Consider the following 24,472-nt stretch of genomic DNA (forward strand, 5'->3'; position numbering starts at 1 on the left):
TATGACAGATTTATAAGGGACTGAGAGTTTTGAAGGGGCAAAACTGAAAGCAGAGTAGGCAGTGTCAAGAGAGGACCTGAGTCAAATCAATGGTTACTGAGATAGGAAAAGTGACAACATTATGGGCTTTGTAAAAGAACTTTAAAGAAAATTTGAAACATACAAAACTCAGGGGAATGCTGTTATGTACAATGTCACTAACTATCACACAATAATGCAGGGTAAGTGGTATATTCCCATCTTACAGATGAGAAAAACTGAGGCTCAACCTGGTTAAAAAACTAAACACAAAAGTCACACAGGTAAGAATACACAGCCACATTTGCTCTGTCCCTGCCCCTTATGATTTCACTAGCTCACTCCTATAGGACAGATTAAAAATAAGGACCTACAAAAGGTAAGAAAAATAGGAAAATAGTCAGAACAGTTATCTAGTAAAACAAAAAAGTGAAAACTACAAGGCAAAACTCAAAACGATGTTCAGGGTTGGACAACTGCATTTCTTCATTGGTTTATCATTCTGACCTTGCTCTCTGAGGGTTGATGACAGGCACAATTTAGGGTTGCAATTCCGCCTATGTACTCATTTTGAAATAGTAACTTAACTCTTACAGAGCAACTGAGAAATACTTGAAGATGCTCCAAATTTTTCCGAAAGCATGAGTATGAGATCCAGAGCTAAGCATTTAACCATTTGACATATACAAACACACACACACACACACACACACACACACACACACACACACATATCCATTCAAAGCCAATTGTTTTTATAAGTAGTGAACAAGATAATAAATTTAGTGTGTATTAGTTTTTCTTTGTTAGAAGTCCAAAAGGCAAAGACTATTTCAACAGATTTACATACATTCAAGACACTTCAGTGGTTTCTATAAGAAAAAGTGTTATTTAAAAAGCATGATTCTGGGCTGGGATTTTGGCTCAGCAGTAGAGCATTCGCCTTGCACATGCGAGGCCCTGAGTTCACTCCTCAACACCACATAAAAATAAATAAATAAAATAAAGGTATAAAAAAATAAAAAGCATGATACCATGACGGGAAATATATTACACAATGAGAAAATTACATGTGAAGTGTCTCCTTGATTTGGCAATTGAAGAGCTTTCAATTTGCTTCAACACGTGGCCATACTGAAGGCAGTTCAGATACCCAGAACAAAAATAATATGAAATCCAGACATTGTCCCAAGCTACAGTCTTTTCTTTCATTTTATTCTTTATAATTTCCTGACCATAAAGTTAATTTTCTAAGAGTTAAGTCATATGGATCAAGGCACATCATCATTCTTAAATTAATCCATAGTAATAAGTCCTTTAGTTTGGAAGTGCATCACAGTGGATTTGAACTAGTCAAAAGGATTGCATGTTTGTTAAAACACTTAATTCTTTCTTTTATTCAATTTCATTCTGAAACTTTTTAAAAGGTACATTTAGAATATACAATATTTAACATAATTTATCCAACTTCCTTTCTTTTCCTGTCAAAGTATAAAGAAAGACAGTTGTAATTTTAGTGGAGATATCTCATTTTTAAAAATTGCCCAGAAATTCTTTCTGCCAAATATTTCAAGTTTGTCTCATTTTAGTAATAATAAATGAGATTCCCAGCATTTCAGTGGCAGACATCTTCTATAAAGGATATTTTATCCATTTCTTTTCAAAAGTATGTAAGGCTTAATTTGTCTTTGGATATATACCTAATATATAATTTAAAAATTTTTCTGTCTTCAACTCAACATGAAAATAACCTTTTCCAGACTATTTTCAAATATAATGATGTAGGTAATATATGTTTTTATTTGTGGATAGAAGAAAATAAATATAATATAAAATGTATCATTTAATTGTACTGAACTTTGCATATATAATTAAAAGAGATTTGGGACTTAAGATTAACAGAAGATTAATTTTGTTACATATGATTGGCTTAAAGTACATGTGAGTTTATGGTTTTTTTGTTTGTTTGTTTGTTTGTTGTTGTTGTTGTTTTGTTGTTGTTTTTTTTTTTTTTGAGACAGCTATGTTATCCAGGCTGATCTCAAACTCCTGGGCTCAAGCAACCCTCCTGAGCAGCTGTGACTACAGTGTGCACCACCAGACACAAAACAAAACAAAATGAACAAAAAACCCTTGAAAGAAAGTGATTCTGCAATTGGCACTTGAACGACTTTCTCAACGAGGAAGTTTTTTAAAATACTGAAAAGAGTTAGGAGGGTGTATAATATCATGCAATCAATTGGGGTTTTCTGAGATGGGAAAAGACAGAGCCTCTAACAAATTAAGAAGTTTAACTCATAGTTAGTAGTGCCTGGAGACTTGAAATTGTAACTACTGGTGTCATAAAATTGAGGGAGAATTATTCAATATCACCTTTTCTTTAAGTAAAAAAAAATCAACAAACTTAAATCATCTGAGATCTATTTTAAAGGGAAGCTAATTTTAGCTTTCAGATAAAGTTCTTTTCAGAACTGCATGAGACACAGGTGGGACGAGATTGAGGGCTGATAGTACTCAGGAGAAAGCTACTTTTTGACATTTTATATATATACATATATATGTACACACACACACACACACACACACACACACACGTGTGCGCGCATGTGGAGACCAAGAAGATTGGGACTCAGGTAATAGTCACAGCGAAGGTCAAGTGCAGAGACTTCCAGAACAGATATGATAAGTCACTGGAGGTCACTGTGGAGGCAGTGTCACAATGGCCTTTAGTGTTGTGATGTGGAAGGAGGTGCCACATGCTCCATCACTGAGCTGGCTGCCATGGGTAGGCTTGCCTACACCTGCCCCACCTCTGCTCTCAAAGAGAGGCCTTGCTAGGTCCTGACTCAGGGCTACCAGAGGCAGAGGCTCAACTGTTGACTCTTGTTTTCAAAACAGGAATGACAAGAGTTAAAAACTCCCATTCTTTATGTCTTTGCCATCCTTTCCCTATTTCTTGTTCTTTCCATAACAAGAAGTTAGAAACACAGACAAGAAGCTGAAACAGAGAGAGAGAAAGAGAAAAGCCAGGTGGGAGGTGACTGCCTGTAATTCCAGTGACTTGGGAAGCTGAGGCAGGAGGATTGCAAGTTTGAGGCCAGCCTCAACAAATTAGAAAGGTCCTAAGCAATACAGTATAAACCTTGTCTCAGAAAAAAAAAAGGACTGGGAATCTGCTCAGTAGTTAAACCAATGGGTTCAATTCATGAGAGAGAGAGAGAGAGAGAGAGAGAGAGAGAGAGAGAGAGAGAGAGATCTAAAAGCAAACCTTCATATGGAAGCCTTGTTGGGATCCATAAACTATTCAACTATAGTATTAAATATGGAAAAGTACACTGCCATCATAAAACAATAAGTTTAACTAAAACCAGCACCTGGAATTTTATATATGTATATATATATATATATATATATATATATATATATATATATATATATATATATATATATCTTTGAAATATATATATATATATCTTTGAAATATATATATATATATATATATATATATATAAATCTATTTCAAATTGTGAAACTCAGGGACACCTTTCTTCTTTTGGCTTCAGCACTAGGAGCCTTTATAATATCTTATTTTTTATTTCTTAAAACAATTTCACCATTCTGCTTTTAAGAATTCAGAGTATAAATATTCAATAAAAGTATAAATAGTAGTGGTAATAATTATAAAAATTAGTTATCATAAACAACAGTGATAGCTAATATCTATTGAGTTTTTACTATATGCAAAACATGTTACAATGATAATCTATTAATTTTTTTTTCATAGGTGACAAGACAGAGGCCTAAGAAAGAAACACAATCACATGTCTATGAAGTTATAGGGCCAGGATTCAAATCTGTGTCATGTGACTTTGGGGCCAGGATCCAAATCTGTGTCATGTGCTATGTAATTCTCCAGCTAGAACACATTTATCAATGCCTAAACCTCATCCAAAACAATGCTTAATCTTTAATATATCTTTTGTGTGTCATGAGACAATATCAAAAGACAACAAATAGAAGAATTATACATGAATGCAAAAAATAATATCAAAATAACAAAATCAAGCTAATCAAACAACATATTATCAATGACTAATAAAGCAAAACAAGCTTAGTCTACCTAATGATTTTCATGTCCTACAACCCTAAAATAAAATAATATTTTTTTTTCCATCCAGGTGTAAAGTTTTGGCTGATAATTCAATAACATATGTGCATAATTGGGGTATGATAAGAACAAATTAGTCATATGTAACAAAGACCTTTGAGGATAGTGTACAGATAACAAAACATTCTAATGTAAATATCTACAAGTAAATTTATATATGCATATTTTGTATATATGTGTATATGTAATCCTAAGGAAAATTTCTTTTAAAAGAAAATTCTTTTAAAACTTTTAATTATTTGCTTTCTGTAATTCAAATGATGGGGAAAAGTACCATTGGGAGGAAAACAAATTGATATAACCACTATGGAAAGCAGTAAGAGATTCCTCAAAAAAAAACTTAGAATGAAACCACCATTTGACCTAGCTACCCCATTCCTCAGTTTATACCCAAAAGACTTAAAATCAGCATAGTACAGTAATGCAGCCACATCAATGTTGATAGCGGCTCAATTCACAATAGCTAAACTATGGAACCAAACTAGGTGTCCTTCAATAGATGAATGGGAAAAGAAAATGGGATATATATATATATATATATATATATATATATATATATATATATATATATATATCCAGGAACAGAAAGTCAAATAAGGTATTATTGTATATATGTATATATTTTTTCAATGAAATATTACTCAGCTTTTTAAAAAGAATGAAATTATGGCATTTGACAGTAAATGGATAGAGTTGGAGAATATGGTAAGGAAAATAAGCCAATCCCTCCAAAACAAAACACATATTCTCTAATATGTGGATGTTAATTGACAATAAGGGGGCAGAGCACTAGAGAATAGAGTTACCTTAGATTAGCAGACGGAAGTGAAAGGGGAGAAGGGAGGGGAGATGGGGAAAGGAAGGACAGTAGAACGAAACAGACATTATTGCTTTATGCATATATGTGACTACATGACCAATGTGATTCTACCCATGTACTTTCAGAAAAATGAGAAAATATATCCCATCTATATATATCATATCAAAGTGGACAAATGTATTCTACTGTCATGTATAACTTATTAAAAAATAAAAAAAATTAAAAACAAAACAAAAAATACTTTCATCTTTACTAGCCTTAAGAGAATTTACTATATCATTTTGCCTATTTTAATCAATGAGAAAACCCTTCAGAGAGCACCTGTAAACATTACATTCTAATTGATATTTTACTGGATTAAAAATATCAGTTTAGGGGCTGGGGCTGTAGCTCAGTGGCAGAGCACTTGCCTAGCATGTGTGAGGTACTGGGTTCGATCCTCAGCATCACATAAGAATAAATAAAATAAAGGCATTCTGTCCATCTACAACTACATTTTTTTAAAAATCACTTTAGAAAATACTATAATCTTAGATGTTTAGAATTCTAAATTTCTTTCTTCTTCTTTTTTCCTTTTGGTACCAGGAATTGAACCTAAAGGGACATAAACACTGATCCACAGCCCATATCCCTAACCCTTTTTATTTTGAAGCAAGTTCTTGCTAAATTTTTTAGTTGCTGACAAGGGCTTTCAACTCATGATCCTCCTTCCTCAGCCTCCCAAGCAACTGGGATTACAGGTATGTGCCACTGTGCCCAGCTAATCTTGTAACCACCTGCTTAAAATTTATTAACATTTTAATAATTAACAAATCACTTAATAGTGAGAAAGCAAATAACCCATTAAAAAATGAACTCAAGAACTGAGTAAATATTTCTTAGAATAAGACATACCAATGGCCAAAAAATATATGAAAAGGTGCTTAACATAAGTAATCATCAGGGAAATGCAGATTTAAATCAAAATGAGCTATCATGTCTCACCCATAAATTAGTTTTAATCAAAAAAGTCAAAGATAAAAAATGTTGACAAAGATGTGGAACAAAACATTGTACAGTGTTGGTGAGAATGTGAATTCGTGTGGCAATTCTGGAAGGTACTATGGAGGTTCACCAAAATTAAAAATAGGACCATTGTATGATTCATTTCTGGGTTTATAAGCCAAGAAAATGAAATCAATGTGTCAAAAAGTATCTGGACTACTGCTTTATTAGAGCAGTATTCACAATGGCCAATACAAAATCAGTCTAAGTGTCAACCAACAGATGAGTGGACTAAGAAAATGTGGTCTCTATACACAATGAAATAGCACTCTCCCTTAAGAAGGAAAGAAATTGTGCCAGTTTGAAAACAATGATGTAGAAATGAACCTAAAGTACATTATGCTTAGTTAAATAAGCTAGGAACAGAAAGTCAAATAAGGTGTTATTGCACATATAATGTTGATCTATTAAAAAAAAAAAAAGAAGAAGTCTTGGAGAGAGTAGAATGTTGGTTACCAGAAGCTGGAAAATGGGGTTGGAAGTTGTTGGTTGAAGGGTACAAATATACAGTTAGGAGGAATTTATTTAAGACATTTATAAGGTAGGCTATAATTAAGAATAATGCCAAGCATATTTGTAAATTGATGAGAATAGATTTTAGACATTCTCATCACAGAAAGTATAAGTGAATTGATGGACATATTATGAGCTTGATTTAATAATTCCATAATGTATAAAAATATTAAAACATTATATTCTACAGTCACACATACACACACACACACACACACACACACCACACATACAGACACATATTATTTGTCAATTAAAAACTAAAACAACAACAGCAACAGATTAAGACCTAGAACTAATCATTGATCAAAAAAGTTCTTAAAACAAAGATCCATAATTTTTGACTCAAGCATGCTCATCCCTGTTAAGATTATGCACTGATGATATAGCAAATGGAATTAGAGGTATTATGCATCATAAGCAAAAAATTCTCTCATCTGCAATGGAATCTCTTTATGTGCTACAAGAAAAAAAAAACTTAAAAGAAAATACATGAGGCCAATAAATGACTTCCAATTTGTTAAGTCATATGACAGTACAAAAGATAATCTGTGTTTAAAATTATCTATCAAAAATTTTCTGATTTGAGTAATTTAAAAAGTGCTTAACACATGCTTGTAAACATGTTCATTAAGTACATTGAATTATTTTCTTTGATAAAAACCAGTGCAATAAGGCCTGGGGTTGTGGCTTAGTGGTGGAGCGCTTGCCTAACCTGTGTAAGGCACTGGGCTGGATTCTCAGCACCACATATAAACAAACAAAAAAAAACAAAACAGTGTAATAGGGGTATTTTCCAGGAGTGCTGATGTCACAAATGACCATCAACTGTTTTCAGTACTAGGCTGAGTCTTATTTCCACAGAGTGGAAGAAGGAAGGTGGAAAGGGTTGAGTTCACAGAGAAGGACTTTCACCTCACTTGTGTTCTAGGAACAGGCTCTTATTTCACTGTTGATCTTATTTGATAGGCCCGTTTCTAATGTCAGAGGCCCTGCCCTCTTGATTCTTCTCCAGCACGGGTTCATAGGAGGAAGATTTATGGGAGTGCATGCAACTGTTTTAAAGGACAGTATGTGCTAGATTTTAGCAGATTAAAAGGAATGGTCTGATCAAATAGAGCAGAGAGCATCATGTTTGATACAAACCTACTATGAATCAGGCATGGATCTCCACCAATGGGCAATATCTAATTTCAAGGATTCTGCATTATGGGGTACTCATATTCCCACACCAAGGCAAGGAACCGGGCTCTGAGAACTTAAGTAACTCATCACAGTCATGCCATTGGCAAGTGGTAGGGGTCAGTAGTTTCCAAATGCCATTCTGAGATCTGGGACTTACCTAACAAAATGTTCATTGGTTCTTATCAAAGTGAGATTAAATATGGGCCATGAAGTGAAGTGTTAAAAAAGCCAAACACACTTCTTTGGAAAATACTTTTATTATGAGATTATACATTTTCTTTTTTATTGAAGTGAAAATGCCTTTTTAAAAAATGATGGTGTGTATCAGTGGGAATTTTCTTGTTAGTATCCTTTGTCTGACAAAGTACAAATTTAGCAACCCTAAGTCAGTATTCCAGGTGTTTTTTGTTTGTTTGTTTGTTTGTTTTTGACATTTTAATAGATCATGGAAATATGTAGTATAACTACATTTAACTCAGGCTTTAAAATACTGCTTTGTTTTGACCATGATACCTTCTGGGTGCTCATGTGGATTTAGTCTATTCTGAAGCCCCACAGATATAAATATTTCTAGACTCCAGGAATGTTCTGCCAATACTTTATGGGCCACTGTTTTCTTCTTAAACCAATCTATGCTTTGTCTGTCAAAAAAAAATCGGCACTTTAATTTTATCCCGTGGCACTTAAAACTTATCCATTCAAAATGTCAAAACATTCCGATCTCCTTTTTGTGATATTTTTAAAACACAAGAATAAAAATTTAAAATATGTATTCAGGGTTTTTTTTCTTAATTTTTATATTTTTGGTACTGAGAACTGACCTCAAGCCTCCTCCATTGAGTTATATGCCCAATCCTTTTTATTTTTATTTTCAGACAGGGTCTTGCTAAGTTGCTGACACTGGCCTCAAACTTTTGATTCTCCTGCCTCAGCCCCCTAAGTAGTTGGATTGATAGTTCTGTGTCACTATGCTTAGCTGGTATTTTTATTTTCTCAGTTCAAAAATTTAAAAAAAAATGTTTAAAATGTATTTTACCATTCATGGAACTCCTGGAATGTTTGATTCTCTACTGGGGATAGAAACTAGGGCCTGGGCAAGAGAGGCAAGCACTCTACCACTAAGCTTAGTCCACTTCTATTTTTTATTTTTTGATTCACAATAAAATGACCTTAGTGACTGAATAAAGAATAGTTTTGCAGAATAATAGTAATAAAAAAAGAGTAAAAGGAAAAAAGATAGTTGATATTAAGCAGGTACTCTGGTAGCCAATGATCTTAGAATACTGTGTCAGTAGACTTCTTGAGAAGTAGGAGCTGGTGGTAGCCTGCGCATCAGCACTCCACAATGACAATGACAACAGTGGCCACTTGGCAGGAATGAAGAAAAAGAGCAGGCTACTTTGATTATTATCAAATAATAAAAGATTTTGGCTACCTGGGATCCTAACAGAATTAAGAACAGGATATACTCTTTACTCTAGAACTTGTCAAAAAATTCATGACTTTTAACATGTTTTTTTTTTCTTTTTTAACAAAATTTCTCTTCACACAGAGATTTTGTTTAGTTCCAGTCCTAAGGACATGAAACAACAACCTGATGCAGAGGTTCTCCAACTTTCTTAGTCCATGGCATCCTTAACAACTCAGTAATTTTTTTATAACACTCCATTGGCCCAAACAAATAACAGTCAGGATTATTAAGTAGTTCAGTCCAAACAATAAAATGAGGTGTTATCTCAACAATGTAGCACCTATTGAGCACTATGCATCTTATCACTTTTAAATGAGATTGGGTTCTGCCTTTCTCATATCTGGTTCCACATCTATTTTTGCTCAGTACATGCTTTTCCTCTAGCAACCATTGAAAATCCAGTTTTGTAAACATATGAGGTCACAGAAAGGAATGTCATGAACTAAACTGACATTATTTGCTTTCCAGGTGATTGATGGATGTTTCTGTTTCCCTTGAATATTTCAAATATCCCTTTTGCCTTTGTGAGTTCCCTCTGGTTACCCCAGAGAATATTTAGGAAACCCTTTATTCCTACCCACCTCAGTTGGGAAGATCAGGAACTGGGGAAAGATGATTTACCCATGATACCATTTTGTATTTATTTAATGAAAAATGGCTTTCAAGTGGCAAATCAGTTTGCTTTTGAAATGTTTATTCATATAATAAGATAAAAAACTAGCTAGGACTGTTAGAAACTTTTTACATACATCTAGTAAGACTAACCATGTCTTCTTATTTTTAGTTTTGGAGATACCCTAGTAGGATCAAGGAAAAATCATGTAAACTGTCAATATGAATTGACAATAGGCTGTCCTTCTGCCTTTTGCAAGTTCAAGACTAGCAGCACGCTTCTTTTCAGTAGCCCAGGTAGTGGGAATGAAGGACTGGAACCTAAAACCTGTACTTGAAACTGGGGATCGTGGGGCACCTTTTAACTGCTAAGGACAGGGTGGCATTCTGAGATATGGCAGGGGATAGTGCCCATTAGGTAAGAGCATGCCCACATGGGGCAGTGCACAGTGAGGTCTGGAGATTTATAGGTATATAGGGACAAGTTAGCTAGACTACCAAGTGTGCCCAGTTTTTTTGGTATACTAAGTCCACTCACCTCCTTCTTAGCACCCCTTCCACATTCACCTCACCCTATATTCTGTGTGTAGGTAAAGCACGTAAGCATGAGTCAAGGGCCCTCTGGGTCACCTTTGCATTCTGTGTGTTAGTGTTTATTCAGCAGGTGATAGGGATAAGGATCAGTTACTCAGGTGAATCAATTTATTTTTTTACTTATTTGACAAGCAGCTGATATTCAATAAAGTATTAGCTTTATGACTAAATGCTATTTGTCTTAGCACTGTTAATTATCCTTTAATCCTCACAATCTATCATATCTTCACATGTTTTCACATACAGAAACACTATATTATTGGATGATGGGCAACAATAGAGGTAACTGTTATTTGAAAGATAATTTTAAACATATTTTGAAGAAATTTATGAGAAAAAAACACATAATTATCTGTTTACTCTAAAATTTCCATCATGTTTCTTCATGACATCACTGAGGCAAGTTTTTTTAAATCTATTTTCTGCTGTTATAAAATCATTTTGAAACTATTAAGAGTAGTTCAAATTTGCTTTTTATATATTAATTTTTTTTACTCAGGTTAATACTTAAGATTTTCTACTTATTTTATTAAAAATTAAGTTGCTACTGTGTCATCTGCATTTAACAAACTGTGTGGTAGTCTGAGAGTAGAAGCTCCCAGGAACTTCTCTTCCACTTTAAACAAGTGATTCCTTAAGATCCTAAATCTAACAGACTTGTATATGTTTGCTGAGTGGGTTGCATTTTTGTCTTATAACCTCTCTGACTACTTTGAGCTTGACCAAAATTTCACAGCACTAAGTGGTTCATTTGGCCAAATTAATTTGGTTTTTATATAGTAGTTCACAGCACTTTGTTCCCAATGGTAGTATCAAAATATATTCTTTTAGAACTGATAATAATATGTATTGTGTTCTTAAGCAAGATTAAAATCACTGGACTTTGGATCTCTTGCCTGCAAGTGGCATAATAATGCCCCCATTGAAAGAACTGTTAGTACCTCAGATGATACAGCTGGTATGAAAATATCTGGGAAAGCTAAGGAAAGAACATGAAATGTGTGTTATGATTATCATTACTAATATTATTGGACTTTTCTCTCCACATGCCTCAACTGTTTTGTAGAATTGTTTATAGAAGACAAAGTCACAAAATCCAGTCTACTGGGAAGTGATTATTTTCCTCCTCACTCTTTCAATAAATTAAACAATTACATTCCAAATTACTGAACATTTAAAGGTTTCCTAAAGCATTTCATTCAAATACATAATCACAAACTTCCCCTGGTACTGTTTGTGCCTGAAATTTCTCAGGAATTTTCTCAGTAGAAAGCTCAACTAGGCTAATAAATATAAAATCATCAAGCACTGTTGAATTATGGTTGTTGGACAATCTTCACAGAATTCCGAATGAGATAAGGTAAGGAAACAAGCTTACATATAGCTACAGGAGAATCCAGTAAAGAGAAGGCCTATCCTTTATGTGTAGATGACCTGGGATGTATCAGATTTATACTGAATTGGTAATTATTTATTCTCCTTCTCTTTCTTCCCACAGAAACTCCATATCCTTGGTAGAAAGAATGTGCTCTGTGTGTCAGTGAGTGTTAAAGGAAAATCTTATATGTAAATATACCAAGGGAATGGGAAAACTGAGCACATTCAAGATGTTATTTTTCTGTAATACAGAATTGCATCATGGCCTGATTAAACCAGTCACTCCTACAATGAGGCTAGGCTAATAAAGAAACTCTTGTATTGGTCCAGCATAAGACCAGGTCATCCTTTCAGTGGGCTTTGAAAATAAAGGTCCTATTTAAATATGAAATGTTATAGGCCTTTTATAAAATGTGTGTATATACTTGATCCTTATTTACTTGGAAAAAGGGTGTGAAGGAACTATCTACACAAGCTGGTATTAAAAGATCAATTTTCTACAATTTTTAAAAACAGAACACATTACTACATAAAGTCCACTAATTCACTGTTTTTTCCAAAATTGTCTTGCCTTTGATAAAGTTAGATTAGATGGCTTTTATTCAAAATCATTATTGTGATCTATGGGGATGTTCAGTGTTCCTCTGGTCATCTTCATTCTGTTATTCTTTTTGATCTTCATGGTGATTTTCTTACGTGTTCCTTATCCCTCTATTCTTTGGTTTTTTAATGGTTATACCTTCTATGATTGCAGAAGTAGAGATCATTAGCCATTAATTCTCTAAACATTCTACTCATTCATCTCTAGATTTATGTTTTCCCCTTTCACTTGGTTCTTTTTTTGTTCTTCCTAATGAATACAGTTCTTGTCTCTATTACTTTTCCAGAGATAATCTCTTTACTTGAACTCAGAATCATATTTTTTCAGCAATGACAACTCCACTTTTTAACCTCTTTTTTCCTTGAATTTTAATCTCATTTTCATTTATCTCAAGTGTCCCAAATTAAAAAAAAAAAAAAACAAGAAACAGTTCCCCTTAAAATTAATTATTCCTCAAGCAATCTTATTGTCTCCCTCATTAACCTTCTCAAAAGATACATGTACTTGCTCAGATCTCAACTTTCAGTTCACTCCTCAACATAGTGGGTTTTTAATTCCATTACCTGACTAAGAATGCTTCACCCAACTAATATCCAAAGACCTAGTAATCAGAGGTCGTAACTGGTTCTTCTAAGTTCTCTTGGTCCTGTGGACTACTATTTCTGCTCTTTGTCCTTGGGCCTAATGGTTGTCTTGTTCCTCTATCTTCATCCCATAAAGGCCAAATCTATTACTTATTACCTGCCATCATGTTGTCTACTCTCTGTTCTTTGTTCCTCACATCAACATCATCATTTTACTCATTCAGGGTAAAAACTTTAGCAATCCCTTTGATTCTCCTTCCCCAGGTGGCTACTCCCCAACACACACACACACACACACACATGCACAAACTTCTATAAACCTTGTCCCTCTTGCATCTGGTCCAATCTCTTTTCTCCACTGCCATTTCCTTGATCTAGGTCTTCATCAAATTTACTCTGCTTTGTTTCTATGAATTGTGACGCAAATCACTTCCCTGTGACTACTTTACTGTGCCAAGATTCCACAATAGAGTGATTGGAATGCATGGAAACAAGAATATAATTAGGGCAAACCTGAGCTAAGAACCTCCTTGGCTCTTGGCTCTCCATATACTGCATTTGAATCTTTCTCTCTTACCACATTTTGCTCCCTACACCAAGCAGACTGTCACTCCTTAATTTAGTCATTTTCCATGCCTCATATTTTGCAAATATTGTTCCCTGTCTGTTGTTTTCTGCACTGTTCCCTTGGGCAGAAAATCCCCCTTCTCTTTTCCATGCTTTTGTAGTGATTAGTAAATACCTCAAGGATGCTATGCTCCAATTTTATAACAATGAACTAAAATTCCAGACCTCCACTCCCCATTCCAGAATAGGAACTTGAAATATGCCAGAAGTCTCAAGAAGTGTTTTCATTATTGGTGAATGAGTAGACAGTTATCCTGAATTTCAAACCTATGAAAGTGGGATAAGAATAGCACAGAGATAGGGCCAATGAGAAAAGAAAGTTGTTTGGAAATAAAGAGTGAACAACAATAATGCAAATGCTAAAAACGAATAAATAAAAGTAAACACCAATGATAACTGGAGGTTATAATGAAGAGTAGAACACAACTTAATTTCTAGAATTTCACTTAGACCACCTGTAATACTTGGATGATCTATTAGGATACCAAGAATAACACAGGCCCTTAGGGGTCTCATAGAGTCTAATTCCTATAAGATAAATTATAACCCATTAGGAGTTTTTGAGATTATGTTTTGAGAAGATGGTGAGTGTACCTGGACAGAAATCGAGATCCAGAAGAGGAAAGTGGAGATCAGTCCTATACATAGAGTAAGCTACCAAATATGACAATTCAGAACATAGCACATAAATAGTACATAAAAACAAGAACTGAAATGAACTGAAAATAGTATAAGATCTGCAGTTTATAGTATTTTCCATTGTGTGCCACGTCTTCAGTGATATTCGAGTCTGTCTAATGTTTTATGGGCTTGCCTCTAGTGATTCATCTTTAAAAATTGGTTTAATTTAAGCCACATCTCCAAAACATCTCTAAAGTGATCTGACAAACCAGTGTGAGCCTTTATATATACATCACTTGAGATTCATTCACAGGGATTTTCTGATTTTAAAGTCTTTCAAAATATTAGAAAGTACTCATTGTGGCAGGGCAGCTAAAACCAAGGTCCTACATAAATATAAAGCTGATGTTTAAATGTAAGTGTGTATTAAAAATGCAATTCTCACTTTTCCCAATGTTTTTCTGGGAAAATAAATGTGTCTTATCAAGAATGACAGAGTACTCAACTTGAATCTACCATTCATTTTAAGTTTGCATGATTTTACTCATTTTTCCTGTTTTAGAGAAGAGTGATGCAGTTGAAAAAACTCTTTGATATTATTACATCATCAACTGTGGAAATAAATTGGGTTGATTTATTCATTTCTGCCCCTTCCTGTACTCACATATCACTGGCAATGGAGGAGTTCCGGGACATAGTCTTTGGAGAGAGGTCATAATCGCTGTCGGATCGATACAGGAAGGACTCCCAGCGTTGACTGTGGACAAAATTTGCTTGGAGAATTAGCCCAGACCCTGGGCTGGTCATGGGATCCAAGGGACTCCGTCCCGCAGATGTGCCATTGTCCACATCAAAACTGTGAATGAAAGAAAAGGAATTATGTTGTGGTAAACACTAACATGTTGATATTTTACCAAAACATTTGGCTTCAATTTAGGAATTTAGCATGGGAAAATTTATAGTTGCTTCCTGCTTGTGAAAAAAGATAACGTTAAAGTAAATAAAAGTAAACATAAATAAGAAACGTGCACACACACGCACACAAACACCCCCTACACACCCCCACTGGCTTCACATTCTGATTTTCTAACTTCAGATCAGACACAAAAGACAGATCATTCTAAACTCAGTTTCAGCTAAAAAGAAACAATTATTTAAAAACAGCTCTTCTATTGCAGAATCAGAATTATTTGTTGAAAAGAACAAATACATAGAAATTTACTAAACGTTTGAGTTCAACTCAACAAGTGCCAGTTATAGTCCGATTATTATTATTCCTCCAAACCTGAGCTTCTTTCCCTACCCAATATACATATCCAGCCACTAATTTCCATTATATCCCCTATGCTTCCATTCCTGATTTATTGCAGGCATTTTAAATCCAGTATTCAACTCCCACCTACATTATTATAAGAGCGTTTCTCTTGGTCTCCTGAACCCATCTTCCAATCTGTACCAAGTGTGACTCTTCTTAAAATGCGAATCTGATCACACCCTTCTTTTGTTTAAAACCATTCAGTAATTCACTATTACCTTTAAGTTGAAGCCCAAACTTCTTTACTAGACTACAAGTCTTCACTGTCTGCTCTCAGTTGCAATTACTTATCTTTACAACCTCAACTGGCAACCCTCCGTGTCAAGTGTATTCTGCACTCATTGGAGCAGCATATCCTAGGCCAGGCTAGCCCTGCCTGGCTTCTGCTTTTTCCTGCCTAACGGTTGCTCCTCCTTAAGGACTCAGACTTTAACCTAAGCTTGATGTCTCAGAAATTCATGAGATGCTCTTCTCTATGATCTCAAGACACTTCTCCATTCGTAATGACAGAATTTACAGTGAATTGAGTATGTTTACCATCTGATCTCCATTCCTAGACGGTGAGCTTTCTGAAGATGGAGACTCAGAATATTCTTAGAGCTTCACAAGGCACTGTTAGGTAGAGGTGAGTCGGGTGAAATGACAATGACAAGTGTAACTAAAAAGCCCAGGGAGCATTTTCTGAAAGGATAGAAACTTGGACATAGAGACCTGGTATGTCAAAATCTCCCCCAGCCTTAACAAATGACACCCTTTTAGGAAAAAGCAAGAGCTTCTGGACCATGTCATCATTATCTCTTGTAGCCACGTCTCCAGTCCCCTCTCTTATCACCGAAACTATGTCACAACCTTCACTCACCCTGAGAGCCAAAGCAGCAAGACACTCAAAGTAAACTTGGTGGAGACTTTTCAAAAGGTAGTATGACCAATTAAGGGGGCAGGAAACTGAGACAAAACCTTATGGACAATATTTCCTTAAAAACTTCAACTCTGTGAGTACCATACCATCCTCTCTGCAGGAGTTCCACACAGTTCCTAGGCTGTACAGTGTCCTCACTTCTCAGTCTCTTTGGTAAAGTTTTGCTTGCTGCACTGTGTTTTACTGGAATTGTTTCTAGCAACATTAAAAGGACTGAAGTGGCTGTCCATTTCCACATGGCAGGCCACAGGCCTGTAACAGCACTTCAAAAATTGCCCTTTAATGGGCTGAGAGTGTAGCTCAGTGGTAGAGCTCAGCCTAGTTTGTATGAGGCCCCAAGTTCAAAACTCAGCCCCACAGAACAGAAGAATGAAACAACACCTAAGTGGTTTGAATGAATGATTGGGGCTGTGTTAATAATATCGATTTTTAGAGTTGGCGGGAAAAAAAACCATACATACACATATTTTTTTTTAAATTATAAAACTCATAAGCTGTATGCACTTTCCACAAAGAGCTTTTCTATTTGAAATATCAAGAAGTGTCAAAATGAAGTCAACTCTTGTGTGTTCATAAGATAGCTAGAGATAATCCAGGAGGCGTGTGATTTTAAAAAACTGTTAATGAATAAGTGAAGTTCATTATATGATAAATAAACACATGCATTTAGGTTTAGATGTCATCAACATTTCCCCCAAGAGTGTTATCCAAACTAGTAAGCAGTAAATTTTAAAATGTTCTTTGTTTTCTTCATTGGAGTTATTAATAGTGCTATGACCCAAAGACTGGAAGCCAAATCTGAAGAGTAAAGTAGGGGTTAGATGTTTCATGGATCACCTGCAAATCTATGACAAAAGAATGCTGCTTCCAAATCAACCCATCAAGTAGAACACGTGGAAAAAAAATTCACAGTGTAGATCAACCAATCAAAAATATGTTTTCCAACTTAAAACTTTCTTATGAATGTGACTCCTTATAAATGTATAATATTTTTGGTCCCTCAGACAATAAGAATTATCTAGTTGAACAGAGTCATTTTATAGACAAGGATACCAGGTCCTAAAATAGTTATTTTCAAGTTACTGAGCTAACCGGATTTAATCATCTATCATTCCTGACATTCCTTCAGCTCCATTGTATAATTACATACACCACAACTATGTATCAGTAACTGTGATATCAAAAAAGGGACATCTGATTCACTTGGATAGGCTAGGCACTGGTATATGTGGTATGGCAACCTCAAGGAAAGCCAGAGTTTACAGGGTCTCTAATCCTTAAATTCAAGCCATATTAGGAGATCTCAGGCAAGCGTGTCAAATACAATGTTAATTAACAAGAATAATTTTTGGAGAACATAATTTTATGGTCTGAACTTTTTATCTGAGTCAAACATTCTCTGAGTGGAACTTTATTTATGTGGTTATTTCAATATTGTGAGGGAAGGGGTGACCTAATGTAGTCTGCCCTTTATGGTAAAATGCCAATAGGTAACATTATTTGGGTCATATGGAAATATAATGGAAAATGGTCTTAAAAGTTCATTTTCAGAAAATCTATTTGGTGCACTAGCAAAATCTTCTGTACAGTAACTTTATGGAAAATTTTCTGAAAAATTTATCACAAACTTTGCCTAAAAGAGCACTTGGGGAAAAGTTATTTCAAACAGTGTCCGTTATTAAAATATAATGTCAAAATGACATAGGAATTTGCAGACACATGAAAACAATTGTAATTACATAATTACAGTGTATTAAACAAGCCACTTCATATTTTATATGTGGAAGCCAATTAGGTTACAGATATCTTGGAATGTCATGAACTGTCTCCTCTGTAGAACAGGGTAAATAGTTTAGAAGAAACTCTAAATGAAAGCAATTATGAACACAAAACAATTATGTATCACTCATGAAAACAAGTATCACTATTTTATATTAATATTGGATTCAAGTAGTCTGAAATTATAGTCAAAATGAAATTTGAAATGAACTTTGTCACTGAAAGTAGAAAAAAATGTATGGAGAGAGAGAGAGAGAGAGAGAGAGAGAGAGAGAGAGAGAGAGAGAGAGAGAGATCAGGATATGTAAATGATGCAGAAGTATATTCTGTGTGCTCAATTTCTGAGCATCTCTAAATGCTACTCCATGTATACAGATTCCTCAGAAAAACTGGAATGAAAGAAACCCCCATTTGACCCAGTTAGCCCACTCCTTTGTTTAGATCTAAAGGACTTAAAATAGCATACTAGTAATGCAGCCACATCAATGTTTATATCAGCTCAATTCACAATAGCCAAACTATGGAACCAACCAGATGACTAAAGAAAATGTAGTATATACAACCAATTGGTTATTAGCCATATAGAAGAATGAAATTTTGACCATCACCAGTAACTGGATGGAACTGGAAAATATCATATTAAGTGAAATACGCCAATCCCCAAAAAACAAAAGCCAGACATTTTCTCTGATTTGCAGATACTAACTCATAATGGTGGGAGAGGTGGTTAGGGAAGAACAGATGTATTTTGAATTACACAAAGGGGGAATAAAGGGAAGGGAGGTGGAATGGGAATAGGAAAGACAATGGAATGAGTCTGACATTATTATCCTATATACATATATGATTACATGACCAATGTAATTTTACATCACATCAACCAGAAGAATGAGGTATTATACTCCATATATGTATAACTTCAAAATACATTCTACTGCCACATATAAAAAACATATGAAAATAATAATTAAAAATTTTAAAAATGCTATGGCAACCAAGTGGGGAGATGGGGAGATGGCATCATATTGTGCTACAGGTAAAATAGATTCTAGTTTTGCTTCTAATATCATCATGACATTTTATATATCAAATACTACCTAGAATTATCAGATTACCAACATATACTTTTAAAGATAATGATTATGATATACAATAGTTCATAGTTTAATAAAATACCCAATCATGAAGAAGTTAGATGGTTATCCTTTTTGTTTGTTGCTGTTGTTTAAACTGATACCTTCCACTTTGAGAGGTTTTTTTTTTTTTTTTTTGGTAATAGGGTTTGAACCCAGGGTCACTTAACAATTGAGCCATATCCCCAGCCCTTTTTTAATATTTTAATTAGAGATAGGGTCTCACTGAGTTACTTAGGTCCTTGCTAAATTGCTGAGGCTGCCTTTGATTCCATGATCCTCCTGCTTCAGGCTCCCCTCTGAGCCACTGGGATTATAGGCGTGCACCACCATGCCCTGCTACTTTGAGTTTTAATGTCTGTAACAGCTACATTCATAATGAAACCTAACAATAACTTTGTAGGCCATTACCTTGAAAGACCTATTTAAGCATACCAAAGGTATCTAGAAATGTGCATTTGATAAAAGTAAATAGCCTACAACAATTAACAACTTCATTAAATCAAACTAAAAATACATTCTTTTAATAAGTAACCTTCCTTTACAGAAAATGATCTACCATAAATTTTGTAGAGTTAATTAATATTATTAAATCTCACAATTTGACAAGCAATGTAATGCTTTTAAATGAAATGTTTACACATCTATGATAGCATAAGGAGTCACAAAAAATTCTAAGATCTGGCACTGTTAATTCCAAACTGAATATGGGGAAACTTAGGCTGGAGGGACAGTAAGAAATTTTCTCAGTAATACCAAGTCACTGACAACAGGATTAAGAAGTTTCGAAAACTTCCAAGTCCCAACACAGGAATCTTCCCCTTATACCATAACTCTTGATTTTCAGTAGCCATTGTTCTGGCTTATCTCATCTATAGAATTACATAGTCTATCTATCTTGGAAAGTAAATATTGTGTCACAATGTCGTTTTATAATTTTACAAACCAGTTTATGTATACATATTAATAAATATGTTGACAAATCCCACAAATCTACAGAAAATTATATTTATGAGAGAAAAGTTCTCAGGATTTTTAAATAGTCAAACTGTAACTAAATTTATTCAGGTTGTTTACATTTGAATCTACTATTAAGCCTAAAATCCCACCTGGGATAATTTCAGATAATCAAAGAATCCTAAGAGTGGGAAGATACTGTTAAATATTATGTACTCTAAGTCTCTTCCTTCCCAGCATTGTTAAATACTGTGAACTCTAAATTGAAAGGCTGAGATAGTTATTTAGAATCATAAACTGCAACTGTTCATTAGTTTTAAAATGTAGATAATATCGCTTAAAAATTAAAGTGAGCAAACTATAAATTCTGATTCACACTTTCAAAACAAGGCCTGAACATGAGTCACACCCTGTGCTAGCCAAAAGCCAATGCAAGATCAATGAATGGAAGATTTTTTTTCCCCACAGTACTACCTAATATTAAACTTCTCACAGTGGCTCAAATGTGAAAATAATTTTGAAGTTATAGTTCTTTGTATAAACTGAAAACAAAATATATTCATTTTTCCATTTTGGAGATATAATTTGAATATAATTCAAGTTAAGATAATCTAAGAGCCACTTATTGAATGTGCAGTATAAATTATAGGAATAATGATGTACTTGGACAAAGAATGTGATTACTACTAGTCCCTGTCATGGGAGATTTTATCCTGTAGAAAAGAAAACAACTATGTAGAGAAGTAATTCAAATAGAACTTAATTGTAAAACTAGGGCTAGGTCAACAGTGTGGGATTAAATTTTGAAAAAATCAATTCCCCAGCTAGATGAAGCTGGTTGAAAATCTGGGGCAAGAGATGCCTGTACACACAGCAACTTCAATGCAAAGGTCCAGAGGAAAGGGGATTCATGGTGTTGGAAGGAAGGAGTGAGTTCAGATTGCTCTGCCGTGAAGCTGAAATAGAAAATGTGTTTTGTGGAAAAGTCTACTTCTACATATACTCAGCATGAAATGCTCCAAATTATACTTATTTCACTTTTCTATAGTAATAGATCCTGGTAGATGAAGTAAAGAAGGAATGGGCATGTGATTCCATTTCCTAAGAGCTACAAGATTTACTTGCTAGTGTACTAGAGTAACACACTTTCCAGACTAGGGAAGACTTAGCGTTTAAAGAAAGTGCTCCTATGTAGGCAGGCACTTACAGCATACATTGAAACTGGCAACAAAACTAAGACGACTCCTCATTAAAACCTCATAAAACCTCCTCTTCAAAGAGATTTATGAATAATGTGAACTAAATAATTCATGGGATTGCAGATGCCAGTCCAAATAGCCTCTTCTTTTTCAAGGTTTCAGTGTGTAGAACTGTGATCAAAAGCCTTCATCAGTCATGATAGTTGCATTTGTCCTCACTCCAAACAAACCGTATTTGCATGTGAATGTTTTTCATTGAAATGAGATATATAATATGCCAGCCAAGGCCCAACTAAAAGGCATTTTATGCCATTTAAATTCAGTCAAATTAAAGGCTAAATGCAACCTAAAAGGTCTACTCTCAGAACAGTAGTTTGACACATCATAAATAAGAACCATTTTTTGTTAGGGTAGGTTCAGCACTTGTCAAAAAATTGTACACAGCCGTATGAACAAAGTGCTCCCTCTTAGGGAGAAATAAACTATAAGGAAAACCTTGTATGTAAAGCAACAAAACATACAAAAAAAGAGTGTAATATAATGTCGCTGGCTCACGTTGACATTTTTCACTGATGGGTACAGAAAAGTATAGAAAATGCTTTCATTTGCTTAAAGACTAAAAGAAACAGTCACAATTGTTTTTAGTTGTTGTTTAAAATTTAAACCGAATATTATGTTAGGGAACAGGTCAATACATTGATCACTATTTAGTACAGGACAGTGGTTTTAACTGATCAGCTTAATGCTTGGTTTTGAAAACTGAGAACCAGAAGCATTGCTAAAATTATAAACTTAAAGGTCAAAATTAAATTGAAAAATATCAAGTATTTGTAAAGGTTACAATATGTTTTTGAAAACTTTAGTGATTTAGAAATGGATCTTCTTACTGAAAAGTATGAAAAGATCTTACAACTAGTTTTTTTTTTAATTCTCATTGATTAAAAATAAATACCATAGTATTACTTAAAATGAGATACATGAAAATTGATAATTGAATTAGGAAAAACACTAGATTCCAAAAGATAGAGAGGATTGTAGTAAAACAGAAACAATATAAAGAAAATATAGACTCTTCATATAAAAACTGTTCTACATATTCAACCACATTTTTTCAAATTTTTCTACATTCAACCTCTGTATATATTTTAAGTAGGTCTATTTAATTTTCCCCTGAAACACAGTTTCCTTGTCACTTTTGTATTGTCAATAATATTAAGAAAAACATCATAAGATTGTGCTTTCATGATGAAATGTTTTTTTGTGGTGATTGTTAAAAATAGCTTTGTTTTTATATCTGGATTCTTCTTATATATTAAAAATTAAGATTCCTATAGTATAGGAAATATTTAATACTCTAGGTACTGTAAAGAAAAGTCTCAGGACATCAAACGTCAACTTCTAAGTCCTCTTCACAGGGTTGGATTTCTTAGGCTGTCCCAAATCAAGGCTCAAAACATTCTACTTACTATCTCAGCTCCCTACTAGCAGGCAATTGGAGCATTAAAGTTTTAAGAAATTATTTTCCCAACTCTCCCTTTTGTAAAATAGAAAAGCTTTCCAAGAAACTCTTCACATCTGGTAAAGGGATTCTTGTGATATTATTCCACATGGTAAAAAGAGTTGGCATGTAAGAGGAAAATCTGGATTACTGATACTTAAAATCTAATTTCTTCAAGTACATATTATTAGAGAGTTATTTAAAAGAATGAAGAAAATCTTATTCTTGAAAAGGCAAAATATACTAATACACATTTTTAAAGAAGCTAAACTAAAGGGAGTTAGGTTTTCTGCTTAGTAAAAATTGTGGGAAAAGATTGAGGGTTGGGTGCTTACAAGAAATTGTTTTTATATTACTAGGTAGCATTAAATTAATCTGCACAATCTTAAAGCACACTTTCTTAACTTCCAGGAATATGGATTTTTCAGTATAGATGTTACTATTTTGGTAACTATACAATTAGGTAGGAAAGTTGTTAAACAATGAAGTGATCCAAGAATTATAAGAAGATAGTGACTTTTAGAGAAATTTCCTACCTGCATTAACTATATATTCCAATTCCTATTTCACAATAAAACTATTAATGACATAGTCTTCCTGAGAAATTTACATATTTATCATCCAGAAAATAATGGTATTTTATTAAAGGAGATTAATAAAATTCAAGAAACTCATACCAGACACATTAGTTCTAAATCTACATACAGAAAACTAGTGATTCTACATATTCTTCAAAAATTCTATTACTTGATTTTGTCATATAAGACATACATATTTGGTAAAAAAAATAATCTTAAGTAATTAAGTATTAAAATTAAGTATTTAAGAGTATAAACCCAAAGTCATATCAAATTTAAAGTATACCTATACCTGCATAGGTACATATTCAGATACATATGTATACTTATAAGTATATAATTCTAAAAGTAAACCTCCGTTAGAATATATTGAATATGATAATTTTCTAAACCACTTTCCCTTTGTTCTGATTTAACAAATAATGTATTAATTTTCTAGTTTCGATCATGAAAATAACAGAGAAACAAGCAGGGATTTTTGTGTGATGACCTACATCTTCTTCTCTCCCTATATTCACTTGCAAATTGCTTATTCTGATATTGAGAATATATATGTATATATATATATATATATATATATATATATATATATATATATATATACATATATATTCTTATTTCAGTAAAAGGTGTCATCAGTTCTGAAGCAGATGCATTCATATGTAAATAATCATCATAAACAAGTCAATAGGGAAAATATCTAATATGCTAGGGAAATTAGGACAATTCTGATGCAAAGGTACCGACTTTATAGGAAAACAACAAGGAATGGCTTGTGGCAGAAAAACATAATATATCAGTAGGAATGTGAATGCTAATGAGCAGAAGCCAAGGGGTGGGGATATAGCAACATATATTG

The 24,472-nt window shown here is 33.9% G+C and overlaps 1 protein-coding gene across 1 annotated transcript in view; it reads right to left on the reverse strand.

Moving 5' to 3' along the window:
* Positions 1–20,235, reverse strand: part of LOC143641087 (3',5'-cyclic-AMP phosphodiesterase 4D-like) — a 195,964-nt gene extending 175,729 nt beyond the window's left edge. Inside the window, exons 1-2 of the mRNA XM_077108497.1 lie at positions 20,138–20,235; positions 14,900–15,091 (exon numbers count right to left, since the gene is read on the reverse strand). Coding sequence (XP_076964612.1) covers positions 14,900–15,091; positions 20,138–20,235 — 290 coding nt within the window. The remainder of the gene's footprint in view (positions 1–14,899; positions 15,092–20,137) is intronic.
* Positions 20,236–24,472: the final 4,237 nt, after the last annotated feature.

The sequence above is a fragment of the Callospermophilus lateralis genome, unplaced genomic scaffold, assembly GCF_048772815.1.
Source record: "Callospermophilus lateralis isolate mCalLat2 unplaced genomic scaffold, mCalLat2.hap1 Scaffold_84, whole genome shotgun sequence".
Lineage (NCBI taxonomy): Eukaryota > Metazoa > Chordata > Mammalia > Rodentia > Sciuridae > Callospermophilus > Callospermophilus lateralis.